Source organism: Syngnathoides biaculeatus, chromosome 3, assembly GCF_019802595.1.
Source record: "Syngnathoides biaculeatus isolate LvHL_M chromosome 3, ASM1980259v1, whole genome shotgun sequence".
In the NCBI taxonomy this organism is placed as follows: domain Eukaryota; kingdom Metazoa; phylum Chordata; class Actinopteri; order Syngnathiformes; family Syngnathidae; genus Syngnathoides; species Syngnathoides biaculeatus.
In genome coordinates this window covers 8,170,344-8,190,743 of record NC_084642.1, presented here as the reverse complement: position 1 = coordinate 8,190,743, position 20,400 = coordinate 8,170,344, and the positions used below count along the sequence as shown (strand labels likewise).

Below are 20,400 nucleotides of genomic sequence, written 5' to 3'. Positions count from 1 at the left end.
GGTGACGCGGCGCATGCGCAGTTCAGTGTCAATGTCAAAGGTTAAAACGTGTTTAAGTGACCCACAGGTACTTCTTTACTGAATTATGTTCGATTCACCCACTCGCACTATTAGGAAGAAAAATACATAAAGATGGAAGAGCATAATTGGAAGTAAAGAGGCAAGGCCAACAGACAATCGGGAACACTATTAGAAAAAAAAATACATAAAGATGCAAGAGCAGACTTGGAAGAGGGTTTGAAGTTTACACGATGGTGTGGGTACAGAAAATGTCGCTTGCGGTGGCCTATTTTTTTTTCCGATGAGGGAAGAAAATATTTTGGAATCCCCTAATTGAAATTGAATCGCATGAGTAAATTGAGGCGTAAACTACGGTAAGTTTGATTGCAGTATTTTATCGCCATCTAGTGGGATGCTATAACAAAACTTTAAGAAACGATACTTACACTACGATGTACGCAATCAATTAAATAACCCGTGACACAATTTTGTCCATCGTTTACTGTTGTGATATTTTCATTTATTCATCTTTTAGTTCGGGTTCCATGTTCTCATGTCTAGATTTGTCAATGTCTCCGGTGAGAGTAGACTTGAAAGAACGCAAGAAAGGGAAACATTACAGAAAAAAGAAAATCCACATTTCAATATAGCACGTCATAAATTAAAAAAGAAAAAAAAACAAAGAAGGTTAAACGGTGACGTGTCCGGTGACACAATAATTTGTCACAAATTGCTGCCTGTATGGGTATCAATAAAGTTTTACTTTGAAAAAATTAAAACCAATCAAAGCCCTCATGGGAGTTGTAGTCAATAAACGTTGTGCACATCGAGCGCTTATGGCTTTTTTGTGACTAGCAACGGCAGTTTAAAATACATACACCACATTATAAAGTCATAAATATCTGTTCCTTTAGTATAGTTGTCAATAAACACAACTATTTGAACTTTTTAAGGGCGTGGAAGGCTCGGCTGAACCAGCGCTTGAAGTCCGGAAGTAGGGCGGGACGTCGCCGTTCAGTTTCCAAACATGGCCGTTAAGCCGTTGGCTGTATCTGCTCCTGCGTTCGGCTGATTTAGGCACACTTTGAGGAAGTCACTGGCAGCTCTGGACTTCGGTAACAGGTGCTCACGAAAATGTAGACGCTCCTCGGAGCCCTCTGTGTTTTCCTAGCGTGTCAAAGTCACGCGAATAAAGCATTTCCAAACTTTTTTTTTTTTTTTTTTTAATTCCGTACTTTACTGTAACTAGCGCGGTAAGCTAACGCCGACGTCTCGACCTTAACTTGGGTCAACTTTTCCCCCCCGATGCGGCTTGACCGAAATGGAGGAGTACCGTCGTCCGACCCAGATGTCTATGTGAATATTTCTTTTCCAAGGACGCCTCAAGATCAAAAAGTATTCGGACTTCGACTTAAAGGCTTTATTTGAGTGGTTCTTCTTCACGGTGGAAGCTAGCTGTTCAAAACGCCCAACCTCGACGGGGCGGACATAAACAATGTTTTCTGTCAAACCCATGAAACCAACTTTCAAGTCTTACCTTCCTCCTGTGCAGGTATGTTGATGCAACACAACACACGTATTCATGATATTGCGTCTTCTAAGTAAATCTGGGGAAATTCACAAATTTCTTAATGAACTGCATGCGTTCACTTGAAAAAACAGGTGGCAAAATTGACTGTGCTTGTTAAAAAAAAAAAAGTAATTCCACTCCTGTAAGAGTAGTCACCGAAATGTAATGAACTAAAAATCACTTTACTGTGTTGATACGTTGGCACAGTGGAAAATAATGCTGCAGACATACTAGGTTGCACTGTTTTATTGAATTAGAAAGTCAAACAACGTTTTCCTGACCACCTTTTTACCTTTATTTATTCAATTGAGGCAATCGCAGCCAATTTTTTATTTACAATGCAGTTAGCGCAGTGTAAAACACAGCAAAATAAAAGCAATGCAGGACGGAAAAATGTGATGGTGACAAAATTTTCCCTTCTGTTTTCATATTTTTTAGATTTTGTCATTATCTTTGGGGGTTGAAAAAATAGACTACTGTACCTTGTTTTGACAACATGATTAATGTAACAAAATAACATAATAGTGGTAACTCTCATCCCCTACTTTGTATTGTCACATTTTTTCCATTATTCATTAACCAGTACCTCTGCTGTTTACTGTTTTTCCTGATTAGAGTGAAGTGAAGAAGACCATTGACCCCCCTATTAAAAAGTTGGAGGCCAAGCTACTTCCAGGTAAGGTTTGTTTGCCTGGCAAATGTTGCCTCAAATATCCCCAAGTGGACAATAATAATACCCTCAGCTCACATCAACATTTTGTTGTTTAATGGTGCAAAACATTCAATACGAATCTTATCTTGGGAGGGCGGCACGGTGACACACCTGGCGAGTGCGTTAGCCTCACAGTTCTGAAGACTGGGATTCTAATCCCGGCGCTGCCTGGGCGGAGTTTGCATGTTCTCCCTGTGCCACCTTGGGTTTCCTCCAGGTTTCCTCTGACATTACAAAAACATGGATTTAATGGAGACTAAATTGCCCTTAGATGTGATTGTGAGTGCAAATGTTTGTTAGTTCCTATGTGCCCTGCATTGGCTGGCAACCAGTTTAGGGTATTCCCCACCTGCTGCCTGAAGTTAGCTGGGATAGGCTGCAGCACTCCTGCGACCCTTGTGAGGATGAGATGCTTAGATAATGGATAGTACTGACATGTTTGTGGTAAAAAGCAACATTTCTCTCGCTCTCCTCTATATTTCGTCCGCATCTTCAAACTCGAATAATCGGGTTTAAAAATATGTTAATAGCTGTAGTCCTGATAATGACATGCGGGTCAATGTCTGTGTCCACTGACATTAAAATACTTGTTACGGACAGTTGCTTTCAACACAACGGAGCAGGACAAGTTGATTGTCAAGTTTCACACCCATCTGCTACCTTTCCGGAATTCCTTTGGATACAGGCACCATACGTTATGGCTGTAAGAGTGCCTCTGAAGCTGAAAATGTCGCCCTATTATTTATACAAAAACAACATGTCGGGGTGAGGGGGTTAGCATATGCCAGCAGTGTACAAAATGATATATAAAGCTATACTTTTTCTTTTGTTCTTCTTATTTTTTAGGATAATTGACAAGTGGTATTTTTCAGAATTAATATTTTCAGGAAGAGTGCTTGGTCGTTGGTGAGTTTTTTTTTTTTCACGTGAAACATGCAGAAATTGAACATTTCACAGTGCCAGGCTGCTATTGTTTGGATCATGCCTCTTGTAGTGTCACCATTTTGTTTTCATTTTGACCTGTGCTTTCTGCAGGTAATAACTGCCGTAACGCAACCTCATAAAAGTTCGTTTCAAGTGTCGCGCCAGCCACTTGGAAAAATGCAGCCTTACATGCTGCTGCTTCATTAACCAGAGCAGCAGGAGAGGCTTTATTTCTAAATATAATTTCGGTACAGGATTGACCAGATAAGGGATCCTGAAGGGAGTGGTTCAATCCAGCTTTTGCAATGAAACTCTATGGTGTAGTATTTAGAGTAATCATTCGCAGGTGAATTACCGCTTTCAGGAATAGATTAATTGTAGTCTTGAATAAGAATCCCACAAAATACTTAGTGCCTTCACATGGAGCCAAATTAAAAGTGACGTGTAACTAAAACAACTTTGCAGGAATGTTGGAAGTGACAATCACTGTGATGTGATGGCTGCTAAGCAACGCTTACATTATGTTTGCAAAATGTAGTTTGCCGTGTTGTTTTGGCCATTTTTTTTCCTTCGTTGTCAAGTCTCTTGGTCTATCACCATATCCTTAACTGGCTATGGGGGGGAGGTTTGGCTCCTGAGTCACAGATGCTCAAAGGCCCACTGTGGTTCGGCCTTCGGTCTACCAAGGATGCCAGTACATTCCCTTCCAAGACTGTTATGTTCTGATGACATCCCTCATATTTGTTACCTTCCGTCAAGCCCTTTTAGGAATTAAATGTGGATGCCGGGCAGCTTTGAAGCACTTTTGTGGCCCCAGCAGAGTCGACTAAAACCTGAATATGCATCAGTGCAGGATGGTATAAACTGATGCTCAGTAAATGTGTGACGATAATTATTTTCTGTCAACAACTAATTCAGTAATCCATGTTTTGTTCTACAACACGCTAAAGAGTCTTTTATTCACATACACACTGGACAGTGCGTTGACATTGTCAGTGTGCTTTTTCTCGCTTTCTTGTGTTGTGATCACTGCAAGATGTGGCTTGGCTTTAGAAGAGTTGTGAGATCCATGTATTAAAAAAAAATGCTTCCTTTCCCACTAGAGGCCTATTTAAGTTTTGATACACCCTATTATGTATTGTCAGGTTTAGTTATGTACAAAGTTTCTCATTCTCACAGTGACTGCTGAGGCAAATACTTCCGTACTTTAAAAACATTGGTCAGAAACCATAGCAATCATGGCCTGTCACGTTTTTCCATCACCGGAAGATAAGCACTGATATTCTGGTCAATTGCAACTTAACTCATTCATGGGCAGGGTGGCAATTTTTTGCCTTATTGAGATAAAAGTCTCCTAACAGGCCGCAATCAAGGAAATAACACTTCTTTTTCATTTATGGTTAGGTTATATGAGAACTTGAGGCAGCCATGTTGGGTCAGGAAGGAAAGGGAATAACTCAGTGCTAACTTTGACCGATGAGTTATCCTCTCCTGATACCAAATTATGGCTTCAGATTAAAACACTTAAATATTTTGATATACTGAAGGATGTAATGTGTGAAAATCATGAGGTCCCAAAAATGGGACGCTGGCCACATTAACTTGAACTTTACACAGATCTGATTGGCTTGATCGGTATATGCCGACAAATAGTGTTTTACTGATTGGCTTTAAATTTGCCGAGCTGATTCGCAAAAGACATTTAATCTACGTCCATATCATGTTCAGTATATTTGGATCCAGAAGTTTGATGAGTTTGAGCCTTGTCGTGTGTTTTTATCTTGTTTGGAAAAAAAAAAAAAATGTCAGCAGTGTGGGACAGACACATCTGAGACAGAAAAGACGTAACACCTGGATCAGACTAATAGACATATTTGGGCTTTAAAAACGGCACTGTCAGACTAGTGCAATAAAATATTAAATTCCAATACCACTTTATCCCGTCTTTTACCATCAGTGTGCTTTATCTTGTCATCTCAAACATGACCGAATAAAGTCTTTGCCATGGTGACGAAAACAACAATGGATCGTGGTCAAAAAAGAACAAATGGGGAAAAATGTGGTCGTGGTAGTCACCGGTGCCCAGGAGAGGACAAGAGGATTATTATTAGTAGTGACCTGATTCATTTGTGTCTTTTGATCTTGCTGCACAGCAGCTATAATGGCTTATCAAAATATGCCTTGTAAAACTAGATTGTGTAGCAAAAGAGATTGGTGACCACTGCCATGCAGAACTGTGCCAAATCAGCTGATCATGCTGTTCCATCCTGTTAGCACTGGCAGCGCTATCTTAAATGGTGCTTTGTGTGAGACAACTCCCCCGCTCCTTGTATTTTTCACATTACAGTATATATTTCAACAATGAAAAAAAAATAAATCAGTCTTTTTTTTTCCTAGTATCGTGCAGCGTGAATTGTTGGTTTTGTTATAAATACAGGCCATTTTTTAGCAAGTTGTCATAGTTAGGCTCAAAAAGAGTTTTTATTGAGCACTCCCAAATAGGTATGCAAATTGATGACTTTACTTATTCAATTTTGAACTTGCTTAACGATTCAATTCTCATTTGGCGAAAAGCAGAACAAACCGGAGTGAGTATAACACACCGTATTTTCACGATATTTGGAGACGTGTTTGTTGAAAGGAAAATCTTCTCACCTCATTTGATTACAGCTTTGGTTGAACTATATCCGTGTATTCAATACTTTCTGCTAAAATTTTCTGAAAATACACTGGTTCGAAAGTTAAGTGTACTTGCTCATTACAGCCACAGTTGTGCAGTTTCCACTGCTGATTGATTTTCCCGGACCCACTGGTGGTCACATAATACCTCATAGATTGGAAAGGGGGTAAAAAAAGCTCTTGCCATCCTTTACAAATCACATTTTTTAAGCTAATTCTACATTTTGAATGTTGTGTCTGCTTTCAGGGGAGATAGTAGTTAACGAGGCGAATTTTGTGAGGAAATGCATCAGTTCCGAAAGCAGCCAGGATGATCTGTGGGGGAAATTGATCTGTACCAATTTTAAGGTCTCCTTCATTCCCCAAGATGCTCCAACTAAGCCGGTAAGAAGGTTGTGTGTTATTCATGTATTCTATTGTATTGAATGTCACCAGGTATAATGAAAAAGTACTACTTGCATGTAACAACAAATGGTGAATGAGTGACTCAAAATGCTGCTCTGTATTTCCACTTCCATGTTTGTAGTGTGTATGAGCTGGGATAAAGGAAGTAAACTTTCCTTGTTCTTCATTGTGAAGTGAGAACTTGCGTCATTACCACCTATCCTGCAGACTGTTGCAGAGATAATAAAGTGCCAAGTCATTGCTAAACCACATTTTAAAGGATCGAGTCACACATTCTGCTTTTGTTTTGCCACTCAGAAGTTTCTGCTGTCCCATCTGCTGCTTGGAGAGCATGATATTCCACTTACATGTTTGGAGCATGTGGTAACAGGTAAGACTGGACTCTAAATTGTAAAATTGTATATTCTAAACAATATTTTTCGGGTGGCTTTTTGTGTAGTCATTGCCGGTTCACAAGCTATTACCTGATCTCGCCTCTGATAACTAGTGGCGCCATCACAGGGGTAGTGTTTTGCATCTAGACTGGATTAGCCTTGTTTACATGTCTCACTGCTCACAAATATCTTACAATGCATGGCCAACTGAGCACGGAAGGAAGTGTGTGGTAATGATGAGGCATGATTGTTTTATGCTAACACACTGGGGTCTGTCAGATTCAAGAGGAGGAAATCAGGCCTCATTGGGGCTAACACCAGCTCGTGTTTTTCAGTTGTATTCTATCTGTATTTTATGAATTTTCTTTTTGTTTTGGTGCGTTATCTAAAATACTCAGTTCATACTCTCACTCTTTTCAGTCAATGATACAAAGGGGAAGAAGAAGGTTTTGGGGTCAAACCAGAAACTCAAGTTTAACCCCACTGAGCTCATCCTTTACTGCAAAGACTTGCGGATCATAAGGTTCTGCTTTGACGAGGCTGGGCCTGAGAGTGCTAAAAAGGTGAGTGATTGTTGTGTCTTGGTTTCAGTAATATATATATATATATATATGTATATATATATATATATATATATATATAATATACGTATATTGCCTGCAGCAAAGCAAGTTAATTTGCATAGCGCATTTCATAGAGAAGGTAACTCTTGTCTAAAGCTTGACATGATTAAAAGTATTGAAAAACGTTTCAAAAAATAAAAAGTACAATTAAAACAGGTTTTAGTGCAAGAAATAGCACTGAAAAGTAGAAGTACTCCAAAACCCAAGAAAAAAGTTTTTAATCTGGATTTGAAAACACTCACACTTGGCTGACGTTACCTCTGTTGGCAATATATTATTATTATTTTTTTTTTTAAACATAATAGCTAATTACTGCTTCACCATGTTTGCCTTGGACTCTGCACTCCACTATTTCACCCCAGTCGATCTCAAAACCCTACTGGGTTTGTATTCCATTAGCATTTCTTTCATATATTCAAGACTTAAACCATTTAGTAATCTATAGAGCAGTAGCAGAACATTAATTCTATTCTAAAGATGACGGGAAGCCAGTGTAAATATTTTAGAATTGGCGTTGTATGGACTGACCTCTTTGTTCTGGTCAGAAACCGAGCTGCAGCAGTCTGAACGAGCTGCAGCTGTTTAATGGTCTTTTTGTGGATCCCAGTCAAAAGATCATTAGAATAGTCAAGTCTACTTGAGATAAAAGCCAGACACATGCGAGCCTTCACTGTAGATATGTTCTTCAGCTTTAGTAGATGATTTGACATGACTGTTGAAGGTCAAGTCAGAAACCATCAGAACAGGTTTCAGACTTGGTCTTTGCTTTTTAAAAATAGTGAGTCCAGTTATTTACGAACAGTAATTTTTCCTTTTTGTTGTGGTTTAGTTGAAGGATAATCTGTCTCATCTACTTATTTATCGTCTTTAGATAGCGTCACAAAACCTCAATCGAACTATAGTCATCTGGAGACACTGCTACATATAACTGGGTTTTCTGCATAGCTGTGATAGTCAAGTAAAGTTCTGTAAAATTTGTCCCAAGAATAGCATGCATATACAGGCTGAACAGGAGGGGTCCAAGAACTCACCCTTGAGGGATCCTATATGTCATTGCCTTTTGTTGTTGTTTGTTTAAGGCATTAATGATTGATTAATTAATGTTTATACCTCTATTTGTTTACTAGCACAATTTTTGTGAATAGCACCTGAGTCTTTTATTTTTTCCAAAGGTCTTTTATGTATTGTTCTACATTACAGTGTCAATGTTAAATATTCTTTGAATTACAATTAAGTTAATTGTTCTTAAAAAAAAAAAGATGTACTTGAATTATTGTACTCTATCATTATATCAGTGGTATAAAAAAAAAAAAACAGCATGACTGTTTCGTATTTTGGGGAAAATTTATTGTTCTAAAAAACGTGGTATAATAACACGAAAATATTGTACAAGCAGCATGAAAAATGGTAAAAGCGGTAATAAAAACCTCCAATATAGCAGGACTGTGAACTGTAGCAGAGGATTACTGTGTTTGTATTCTGCGATCTTGAGTTTCAGGGGCTCATTATTCATGGGTTACGACTCAGTTTCCGTGCCACGTGCATCCCGGGATTCTCATAGTCTCAAGTGTAAAATGAGCTATGCTGTTGTTATTTATTTTCTTCTTTTGTTTTTAAATTCCCTGAAAAGAGCCTCCAAAAGGCTACAGAACACTAAGTTCACCTTTTTGCTGCTTAAAATGTCCAGTATTTCCTATAATCCTGTTTCTGCAATGAAATAAAATAATAATAATTCACAGGTTTCATTTTCATTGGACAACCATATGTAAAGATTAAAGCAAAAATAAATCCAGCACTATTAACAAACTGTTCATAAAGCTCTTCATAAGAATAATTTCAGAATTCCATTGCCTGAAGTACTTTTATAATCCAAAATGTATCACAAATCATTTAAAGGTGTCTCGTGGGATACAATATATTTACATCTTTAGGTGTAACTGTGTTTTTGCCTCAGGAGTTTATTTTGATACAATGTACTTGTAAAGCTTGGTTGACTGCTGACTGTCCATTTTGTGCACTTGCTTCCACTGTCCATGTCACTGCTGTATGCTGCCGGCTGCCCCTTTCACTTCCTCACTCTACGTATGCACGCGACACACACACACACACAGCTTTAGTATTTTTGCCCACTTCCTCAGTCACAAGAATAGCTATAGCATTCGACCATCATTTAGTTTCCTGTTCAGCAATGGCCTCACATTAAACAATTTTCACCAGAGGGTGACTTGAAAAAGAGTTTTGTGAAGGTGGACTTTACATTAGTGTGTCTTTATACAGCGTACCAGTGACTGAAAACATGAATTGACTAAGTTGGGCGTCTGATGTATTGCCACGCCATACGGGAGCAATTTCCTCAGTACGTAACTGCTCCACATTTGGCAAGCAACATATACCTGTAGTGTATACAAAATACAACACTGTGTTGTTGCTGAAGGGACTTGAAGGCAATAAATACAAGCAAATCTTAACCTAAAGAAGCAACTGATTAAATAGAAGAACAGTAATTGCAAACAATGACTTACTGGCTTGTCTGCCTAATAAATATAATTGAAAGATCCACAGTCATGAAATGCATGATTTTTAGTATGCTATTAATGTAAAAAACGGCACCCGGTACGGACCAATCTGTTTGTTCACAACAAAACATGATTTGGACACATGGCTTTTTGTCACTTCCGCCATGAAAATCCTCTCGAGGGATTTATTTTTAACAAGAAGCAGGAAGTGACCTACAGGACAGTAGCAAACTCATACAGGCTTGTTTGTTTCTATTAGTTTTATCTGCGGGAAGGTAGCTCTTTGGGTTGTCGTGGCGCCGGGCCGCGGTGGCTCATCTCTGTCCTGGAGGTGCATCGGACAGGGAGGCAGTTTTGCTGCGGGATCAGCGCTCGCGGCCGAGGGGGCAGTTGTTCATCGCCGCCTCAGAGGTGGATCGGGCGGGGAGGTTGTTTGGCCGCATGCGGTTTGGCCGTGATCCGCATATCATCTAAATATGGCTCGAAACGATAGGGTAATATTGCCCCGGTCACTTCACTTGGCTGTGAGATGTTCTCTTCTTCGAAAAGAGCTTCCGTGTCAGAAGGGGCATCGGAAAAATCCGAATAGGTCTGTTGTTCGTCTCCCGTAGTAGGTGGCACAGCGTCTTTTCAATGGCGAATGTCCCAGTGTGACGTCACGAACAGAAGATGCAGCCAATATGGCGACCACTTGAATGTCGAATGAGACTTCCGCAACTTTGCGCATGGATGACGCGGTCTCCGCTCATATTTATTTTTTCGTATAGACATTGAACTGTATAATGTTATGTGTATTTTTCATTACAAAATCTATTTTATAATGTTTATAGCCATGACACTTGACCTTTAATGTCACGATAAAATTATATTGTAGTGGACTCCAGATGAGTGACCCAGAGGATGAATTCTTCCTTTGACTTGCAGGCAAAATTTTGACCTAAGAGTGCTGTATGGTTGCAGTGAAGTCAACTCCTTTCATTATAAGCAGCAGAGAGTGAGAAAGAATATAATATATATATTTAGATAAAAGAACACATTGAGAACAGTTTTTAAGGGACTCTGGAACATGGTATTTCCATTCATTTCAATGGAGAAAGACAATTTGAGATACAATTGTTTTGAGCTGAGTGTGGTCATGGAACTAATTAAACTTGTATCTCAAGGTACTACTTTCTAAGAGTTGTGTATGAAGATTGAAGTGGGATGATTTCACAACCAGTATTATTGTGATAGTAGGAGGCATTGAAGTAAATTGTCTCATGGGGCAAATAGCCATGATGTCATTCACTGCATCTGGCCTCTGTGAACTTTTGTAATCTTGAGTTTTAACCAACATAAAAGTTGTGGAATATAAATGTATTAGCCCCTCGTCACAGCTGTGGATATTTACGGACGCACTGTTAGTAATTACAGTGTGAAGAAGAGGGGGGGGGGAAGGTCCTGGCTCTTTTCCTTTTTACAACATATGGAATTAAGCCAACCTATAATAACTTATTTTGCCATAGTAAATTACAGAGTGGGCTACTCCCTTACACGCACACACACTGTTTTCTTTGGTGTCCTCATGCTAGTCACAGCTTCTCTAGTGAATGGCCTGCTTTGTGTGACTCCAGCGCGATCCAAAGTAAAAGGCTTGGTTCCCAGCCCATTCTTGTTCTTGTGTTGGAAGCCATTTAAAATGTTTTCAGGTGGGGTTTGTTGCTCCTCCGAGTGAAATTCTCTGAAAACATCATCTTTCCCAGTTTGATTCAGTCATTTATTTGTGCGTTCTGTCGCGGTTCTGTTTGTGCAGGTTTGTCTCGCTATTGCGCACTACTCTCACCCAGCTGATCTGCACCTGCTGTTTGGGTTTGAATATCAGGGCCGACGGTACCACGAATCCAAAGGTTCTAAAAACTCTTCATAATTATCCATTACAATTGTGTCTTCCATTACACGTAAGTGCAAATTTCACTGAATTCTTTTGTCTTCGCTTTCCAGCCGAGCAGCACAACGAGGGGGTCCGACGAGGAAGATTACAGACGCCAATTTTCGATCGACGGTCAGAGTGGGACAGGGAGATCAAGAGAACGGGCGCCTCTGAGTGGAGGGTGTGCTCCATCAACGAGTTTTACCACATCTCCTCAAGGTTTGAGCTGGTGTTATTTCTCCAGTGCAATGAGCGTGAAGGAAAGTATGCCGACACCTCTTAGAATATTATTGACAGTCTAAAATTCTCCCTGTAGTCATTCGTGGTATGTTTTGACAAGACGGTGTTTTTACATTCTAAGCTGTTTGGCTCTTTGCATTAGGGTTTCACTGTAGCTTGCATGTCTCCAATTGACAGTGGGGGGCATTGAGTCCGGAGGTGACCTCATGGCGGTTTTGTAGTAATCATTGTCCAGTGTTCTTTTATATGGATGTTTACCTCGTATTACACAATAGTAATTTTATACATGAACAATGTCCTTCATTGTGTTAAACTTTACCCACATGAACAAGAAACATTTTTCGACCTATTGTCCTCTTTTTCTCCCGGTTCTTAGTCTTCCAGAGTACGTTGTGGTCCCGGTTTCTCTCGCGGACCAGGATCTAAAACAGTACTCCATATTCCTAACTGGCAACCGCGTCCCAGTAAGTTTTATTACCATTTAATATGTGCTGTGTGACCAAGCATGTTTTGCATTTAACTTGCATTCACGTCACCAAGTCGAGCCATTTGTCTTTGCTTTGCTTGTAGCTTTGGTGCTGGAATCACCGCAATGGAAGTGCTCTTGTCCGCATGGCCAGCGTGTGTGACCCGGTCCAGCAGCGAAAGATTGAGCAGAGGTAGCACAAACTCCAAGAATGCCGAGATAAACTAACATTGGATCTTTTTACTCCAGGGCTGAGTTCAGAGTAATAAGTACCCTATTCAGTACATCTTGCAGTACCCTGTAAAGCGAGTTTGCCAAATTACAGTATGGTGACAGTGACGTTAACTTCCTTCACAACAACAAGTTTGCCGGGTTGGTAACAATTCCTCAAAGCTGCTTTCGAGCTTTTTATTTGAGATGAAGTTCACTGTCAAACTTACCACAAAATTAAGAGTTACAACTTGTCTATTTTAAAACAACCACAGTTTAGCCTTGGAAAAGTAATGCATCCTTTGATGGAATTGACAACCATAAATCATTCATGATCCAAGCTGCTTATCCTCACAAGGGTCGCGGGAGTGCTGGAGTCTATCCCAGCTGTCTAAACTGGTTGCCAGCTAATCACAGGGCACACAGGGCAATTTTGAGTCTCCCATCAACCTACCATGCATGTTTTGGGGATGTGGGAGGAAACCAGAGTGCCTGTAGAAAACCCACATAGGCACGTGGATAAATTATGAAATTGCTGGGAAAGAAATTACTATACCTTAATAATTATTGGTGCAATGCTGAAATTGCAGGGATTTGGACAATTTCAAAGTAGAATAGTCTGTCACGACAGAGTGATGGTAAATGGTTTTCAGTTACAGTATTTTCCACACTATAAGGAATTATATTACGCATTATAAGGCGGACCGTCAATGAATGGCCTGTAAAACATGTTTTCACATATAATGCGCTGCGCATTATAAGGCGCATAGAATAGACATTACAGTAGAGGCTGGGGTTATGTTATGGATCCATTAGATGGAGCTGGACTGAAGGCTCAATATTGATCCATATATAAGATGCACCAGATTATAAGGCGCACCGTCTGCTTTTGAGAAAATTAAAGACTTTTAGGTGCACCTTATCGTAGGGAAAAAACGGTAATTTCATAATTGATTTTTGGACTTAACTGTTGCACCTCTATCGAGATTTTTGATTTAGTTATTCATTACAACGTTTGTGCTAGACTGTTCAAGTAGAAATGTTTCAAAGAGTTTTTTTGAACCTGAATTTTTGTTGTGTCCTGTGGTAGGATCATCACAGCCATCACAAAAAGCCACCCTCAGTGCAGTGAAGTCTTCACTTCTGATCTTGACAAGTGTCTGCCCAACATTCAGGACATCCAGAGTTCTTTCGTCAAAATCCGGCAGATCTGCGTCATAGGTGCGTCTCGTTACCGAGTCCCATCTGGACGCAGAAGGAATTTCTCCACATTCTTGTGGTTTGTTTAGATTACATGTGTTCTATTTTGATTACGTGCAGATCCTTTTGAGGAATCTGAGGAAAGGTGGCTTTCATCCATTGAAAACTCACGATGGCTCGAGTATGTCAGGTATGGAAACAATTTGCCGTTTTATATGATAGCGCCACATAAACTGCCAAAATTTTAAAACCCTTACACATATTTTGGTAAGACAAACATTTCTAAGACTAGCCACTACATTTAGTCTGCACATTATGAGACCGGCTGAGTTTCAGTGACGAGCGGGAATATTTGGGATTTTGGGTTTAATTGGATTGGAAGAGTTTCAAATGTGCAGCGATACCACTTTTAACAGATCGATCACAAGTATAAGTACTCACTAATGCAAAATACTTGATATAATTGTCTTGGAATTGTGATGATTGTGAATATTGTCTTACACATTTTGTTGAACATCATGTTTCATTAACATAATTTTGAGAGTAAGAAACAACATAAATCACAAAATAAAACATGTATAACTATACAAATGTTAATTCTCCTTGTAATCGGTTCTAAGATACTACACAAAAAGAAGTAAACACATTAAGTTTCATGGTGTAACTGCATGCAGCCCATATACCTGTTATCCGTGTGCCTGTGTAAACATAAATTATGGCTGTACTGAGCAGCAAGCCAACATGAATTCCACAATAATCTGACAAAAAACAGTGACGTTGAAAGAAATAAAATGCAACAAAAATAACATTACCTACAACAGTTTCATCTGCACAACACACTTGCAAGTGCAAATTAGTTCAAGGTGGAAAAAAGTATGTTTCTGTGCGCAAAATATCACTATCAAGACTACACAGGCTAGTTTCTGTTCCTAACAATTAACAAAAGCTGTTATGAACACATTACAGATGTAAAATACAAAACATTAATTTGTATTTGGGACCATCAGGCAGGAGACTGTCCTCGCAAAACTCTGTGCTTGCCTGTCCGTCCGAGGAGTTAATCATCGATTTTTCAGGGCATAATTTGCATAAATCTCCACACCTAACATGGCTCACGTGGCTTCTACCCGGATAGCATGTCAGGCTAGTGATGTTTTATCTATGCTTACACTATTGTAGAATTTTTACCTTTTACGTCTGTGCCAATACAGTAAAGCCTTGGTTCTCGAACGTCCCTGTTTTCGAACAAATCAGTTTTCGAACGAAAATTTCGAGGGGTTTTTTTCGTATGAAAATCGGTATTTGAACGCCCCCGACAAAACCCGGAAATAACATATTGCGCGCGGCTAGACCAGCTGACCCACGACACGCTTTGTTGTGAATTCCCACGCTGCCGAAAAAAAAAAACTGGAAATAACATAATGCGCGCGGCGCAGGCAGCTGACCCACCCCTGACCCGTTTTGTTATGTATTCGAACGCCCCCCGAAGAAACCCAGAAATAACATCGCACGCGGCGCAAGCAGGTGACCCACCCACGTCGCGTTTATTATATAAACAAAAAAAATGGAAATGACATAACACGCATGGTGGAACCAGCGCACTTTTGTTATTCTGTATGACGCAGCCTCTATACACAGACGTGTCCTGGTAGTGACTGTTTTAAATTATACAGGTATTTCTACTATGCAGTTTATTATCAGGAAAAGCTTTAAGAAACAGCTTTAAAAAGCCAATTTTTTTAGGCTTGGAACGCATTATTTCTTTTTACATTCATTGTAATGGGAAACATCGATTCGGTTTTCGAACAAATCACTTTTGGAACCGTTTTCTGAAATGGATTGTGGTTGAGAACTGAGGCATCACTGTACCTGATACTGGTCTCAGTATCTGGGTATCCTTCCACTAAATATTTTTAATCCATATTCTATGATTGTAGGACCTTCCTGAAACATGCAGCTGAGATAGTGTACCACCTGGATGGAAGGAGCGTATCAGTCATTCTCCTAGGTAAACGCTTCTCTTCATCAGTACGCTTAGTCACTCCACAAAAACATCATCCCAGTTGCCTTCGACAGTTGTTTTTCTTTATATGTTCTTGTTTCCTAACAGAGGACGGGCTTAGTTTTCCGAGGCATCCATTTTTATTGAGCTGTTTTTTTTCTGTGTACAGGAATTATGAAGACTAAAGTGCCTCGAATTGATTATTGTGTGATTGTCCAAAGGCAATGCCCTTCAATGGACTGACTCAACGAAAATGTTTTTTCAAACTATTTGATTTTGTTCACCGATTGATCCTTCACAGAGGAAGAGGACCGTGACCTGAACTGCGTGGTGTCCTCCTTGGTGCAGCTCATGGTGGACCCACACTATCGCAGCCTCGTTGGATTTCAGGGTTTAGTGCAGAAGGAGTGGGTGATGGCAGGCCATCGCTTCTTGGATCGATGCAACCACTTAAAAAAGAATGACAAGGAGGAGGTATTTGCCCAAATAAACAGCCTGTTTGTGCAAGATTTGTACGTGCACACTTTAAGACTGTCACTTATACAGTATTGATTTGTTGTTTTCTACCCCAAAGTCCCCACTCTTCATTCTGTTCCTGGACTGCGTGTGGCAAATGATGAACCAATATCCGGCTGCATTCGAGTTCACCGAAGCCTACCTGACTGTTTTAAGTGATAGCATGTGGATTCCACTCTTCAGCACTTTCCTCTTCAGTTCTCCGAACCAGCGAGCTCAGTACTTGATGGTGAGGAATCGCCACCATTTTTAATTTTTGTTTGTTTATTTCTGTTTGATTCATTAAGATTTTTACAGTATGCCTGTCATAAATAACGTTATACTGTATGAATCACTTTTTTTACATTGTGATTTGCATGTGTTTTGTTTGCTGAAAACTGAGCTGACGGTCAGAAATATTTAGTTTTATCTTATCTGCAGGACTTTGCAAGGAATAAAGCCATCCCTCAAGGGGAGGACCCAGTTGTGTACTTCCCTCCTGTGTGGGACTGGTCGCAGCAGTTCTCCACCAAAGACCAAACCCTTTTTAACAACCCGATGTACGTTGGCAAAGGTGCTGCGTGTGTCCTCAATGGGGAAGTGAAAAGCTTTAGGCGCACAAAGGTAACAAAAGACTGAGCTTTTCTATGTGCTTAATTGTCATTTGTTTAATTTAATTGTTGTCTTGTTTATAGTACATTGATACCATAATTTATAAATGATTATAGTGTAACGTCTATGTTGTACAATGGAACATAGAGAGGAATTGTTTTTCTCCTTTTATACAATTTACTGTTATAATTTAATTCATCTTCTTGACATAATTTTTTTTCTACAGCTGGAAGTTCAAATTGTTCTGGAGAAATGCACTTTTACTCCCAATTGGTGTACTTTCTTTCAGTGTTTTGACTTACAACCTTGGTTTGCTCCTTTTAAGTGTCGGCCAAGAATTTTCATTTTGCATTGCTCTAATTTTAAATACAGAGCTCTTTCACTAAGAACAGAATGTGTTTTTGTCTCATGAATAGCATTTCACTCTGGAAAATGTATCCGATATGAGTAAATTAAGTGACAAGTTTGTTGAGAATGGATTAATCTCATAAATCAATGTACACCTGATTGTTGTATTTATATTTCCTACTACCGTAATTTCCAGCCTATAAGCCGCGACTTTTTTCACTCTTTCAACCCTGCGCTTTATGCAGTGATGTGACTAACTCGTGCATTTTTTTCTAACGGCCGCAAACTCGAGCGTAAAAGGTAAGAGTAAGACCGGTGGAATATATGTTCCGAGGAAGTGACTTTTACCGCTCCGGCCCCGTTAGTGCTGCGCTCGCGTGTTACTGCCGTGTCCCAGTGAGTTTTACCAATATGTTTTTTTTTTTTTTTTTTAACCCGCCCTGTTAGCTTGGCGGCACTAGCGTTAGCAGGGCGGGGCTAGCGTTAAACTCACTGTGTACCGTCTTTCTTTGTAAATATCTTGTGTTTCACGGTTGGTTTCAATGTAGGCGCTTGCGGCTTTTACACAGCTGCGGCCTATGTATGTACCAAATAGTATTTCCTTTACAAATGTACTGGGTGAGGCTTATAACCAGGTGCGCTCTGTAGGCTGGGAATTATGGTATTTAATATCTGTAATATGTAGTTTTACACTTAGTCTTTCGACATGCTGCAACTGGATTAGAATATGTGATTACATTCGCAAGACTGGCCTTATTTCTATATTTATTTTGCCCTTACAGAAATACGGTTCCATCTTCCGAGGAGCCTCTGCATCTCTACGCAACGGACTGAAAGGCGGAGACGAGGCGCTAATCCGACGAGGCTCTCTGGGGTCCGAGCTCAAGTCTGACTTCTCCCCCATGAAATACGTTGTGGAGAGCCCGTCGGAGCGCTTCTTCAGAGAGTTGTTCTCTCGACCCGCTGACCAGCACGGCCTTTTGATCCCCCTGCTCACACCCTCCCACGTGGCACTCTGGAAGCTCTACTTCCTTCGCTGGGTGCCAGAGGCCTGCATTTCCAAAGGGGGGTCCATCACTGCCTACCACAAGCTCTCTCAACTGGTGGACGAGATCGAAATGCTGCAGAATCACCTCAGGCAGTACAAGGCACCCACTCCGATGGGCACACCTCTCCCCAGCCCAAAAGAGCCCCCCGCTGACCAAAGGCGGATGTATTTTAAGGCTGCGTCCCCAAGTGATTCCCCTCCTGAATTCCTTTCCTCCTCCTTCCCTTTCACCCCCGTAGGAAACCTGTGTCGCCGCAGTATACACGGAACCCCCATCAGCAAGTTTCTGAACGGGGCGAGGATCTGGCTCTCCACGGAGACGCTCGCTAACGACGCTCTCTGAGAATGAGCAGCGCTTCAGTTTCGATTGCTGTTACCACTCTTAACCAGGCGGACGATTCCAGAAAAATAACTTCTGAGTTTTTTTTGCTATTCTTTATAAGCTAGAAGTTGCACCATTGATGCTGCATGAAAATCTGAGGCGACAACTAACTGGAAGATCATCAACAGGAAAATAGTGCCATCGTTAATCCAAGTTTAATTTTTACAGAATGCAGAACAAGTACATCCTCATCATTGGCCAGTGACATGCTACTGTGATGTGCCCTCATACTGTGAAAGATGTATTTTTTTTTTTAGATACAGTATATATTAAAAGCTTTTTTTTTTTTTTTTTTTTAATCTTATCACTTAAATCACTCAAAATTTCCTCAATATCACCTTGTTTGGTGAGGTTGCGCGGTCCACAGATCCTGTTTGGAATCGACCCGTGACGTCACGGCGAAGAGTAGGCCTTTGGGAATCTCACAGTCGAATCCAGATTTGATTGCAGCAACAATGATGCATTTCACCAACACTGATTTCACACGTAACATGTATTTTCCTGGAAATGTGTTGACCATTTAACGCTTTACTTGGGATTTATTTCTTCTGAATCCACGTCACAATTTAATAACACTACTAACCACCCTGCTCTCCCAAGTGCTTTCTAAATTATATCACTTGTTGGGCGTTTTGCATTTTTTTAAGCAAATACTGTGGTGATTTCAGGGTCTGATTTGAGATGACTTCAATCTGTGGTAAATATACCCGTTTTTCAGAGGTTTCATCAAAATTTTTGAAAGGCCTTCAACCGTCCAGATTGACAGGAGAGAATTTAAAGCAGAAGTTTTCTGTATTACGACTCCCTTGTGTTTTCTAACTGCTGAACCAAAGACTAGCTGGTGAAACGGACTAAATGGATCAGGTGTGTAACAGCGGTGAGAATGTTCACATCGGGGTTATGGATTTGGGTTTACGGCTCAACGAGAAAGTCTTAATTCAAACTAAATCATCAACAGAAAAACCTTTAAACTGTAAATGCTCTTCATGTTTGGTAATTGCACACTTATTATTTAAGTCCTATGAGGACTTAATACAAATTTGAATGACCCCAGATGGGGGGGGAAGCCCCCCCCCTTTGATATTAAATTTTAGCGTGATCCATTTCTTGCAAATGTAAGATTCGTTGGCAATAATATTGTTTGTGAGTGTGAGTGCTGCGTTGGCCCTAAAAAAGAAAAAATGCTATTAATTGCACATTAACCCAGTTGATGGTTATTTTTAAGGTGGTTGATTTTCGGTTTGGCAATTTTTCAAATAGATTTTCTATTTGCTTGAAATCTATTTTTTTGTGTTAAAGGTACTTAAAAGTCTGTTCATTTTGACTATATATATTTTATGGAGAGGTATTTATATGATGTTCTTGTCCTTTGCTGGGTTATATGATGACTGCGTTCACAGTCGGATGCGCCAGCGGATGTATTTATTCACGTTATGCAAATGTACACTTAAAAGGGATGCCCCCGGCGACTCTTTTGTGCCTTTTGGGAAGACTTTGTAACAACGTTCTTTATATCGGGACTCGTCTACTTGTGTTGATTTCGATGGCGTCTTAAACCTTTAACAGGTACTGCACTGAGAAGGGTTTTACGGTAGAAAGGAGGTCTCAAACATGTACCAGTAACTAATCAATACAGTATATTTTCAACTGAGAAGCCTTTGTCTTGTTTTTTTTTTTTTTTCCCA

General features: G+C 40.1%; 1 protein-coding gene across 3 annotated transcripts; it reads left to right on the top strand.

Moving 5' to 3' along the window:
• The first annotated feature begins 80 nt into the window (after positions 1 to 80).
• Positions 81 to 20,369, top strand: mtmr10 (myotubularin related protein 10). 3 transcript variants are annotated; one of them, XM_061814058.1, is made up of 18 exons: positions 81 to 374; positions 954 to 1,122; positions 1,377 to 1,552; positions 2,186 to 2,246; positions 6,133 to 6,269; positions 6,588 to 6,660; positions 7,085 to 7,227; positions 11,596 to 11,689; positions 11,784 to 11,931; positions 12,329 to 12,416; positions 12,523 to 12,611; positions 13,719 to 13,849; positions 13,949 to 14,018; positions 15,766 to 15,836; positions 16,132 to 16,304; positions 16,405 to 16,575; positions 16,767 to 16,949; positions 18,068 to 20,369. In XM_061814058.1, exons 3-18 carry the CDS (start codon positions 1,496 to 1,498, stop codon positions 18,674 to 18,676), a joined length of 2,298 nt encoding a protein of 765 aa, XP_061670042.1. In that variant the 5' UTR covers positions 81 to 374; positions 954 to 1,122; positions 1,377 to 1,495; the 3' UTR covers positions 18,677 to 20,369. The 3 variants fall into 3 exon arrangements, with proteins under 3 accessions (XP_061670042.1, XP_061670041.1, XP_061670040.1); XM_061814057.1 differs by lacking the exon at positions 954 to 1,122; XM_061814056.1 differs by having other exon boundaries at positions 954 to 1,552.
• Positions 20,370 to 20,400: the final 31 nt, after the last annotated feature.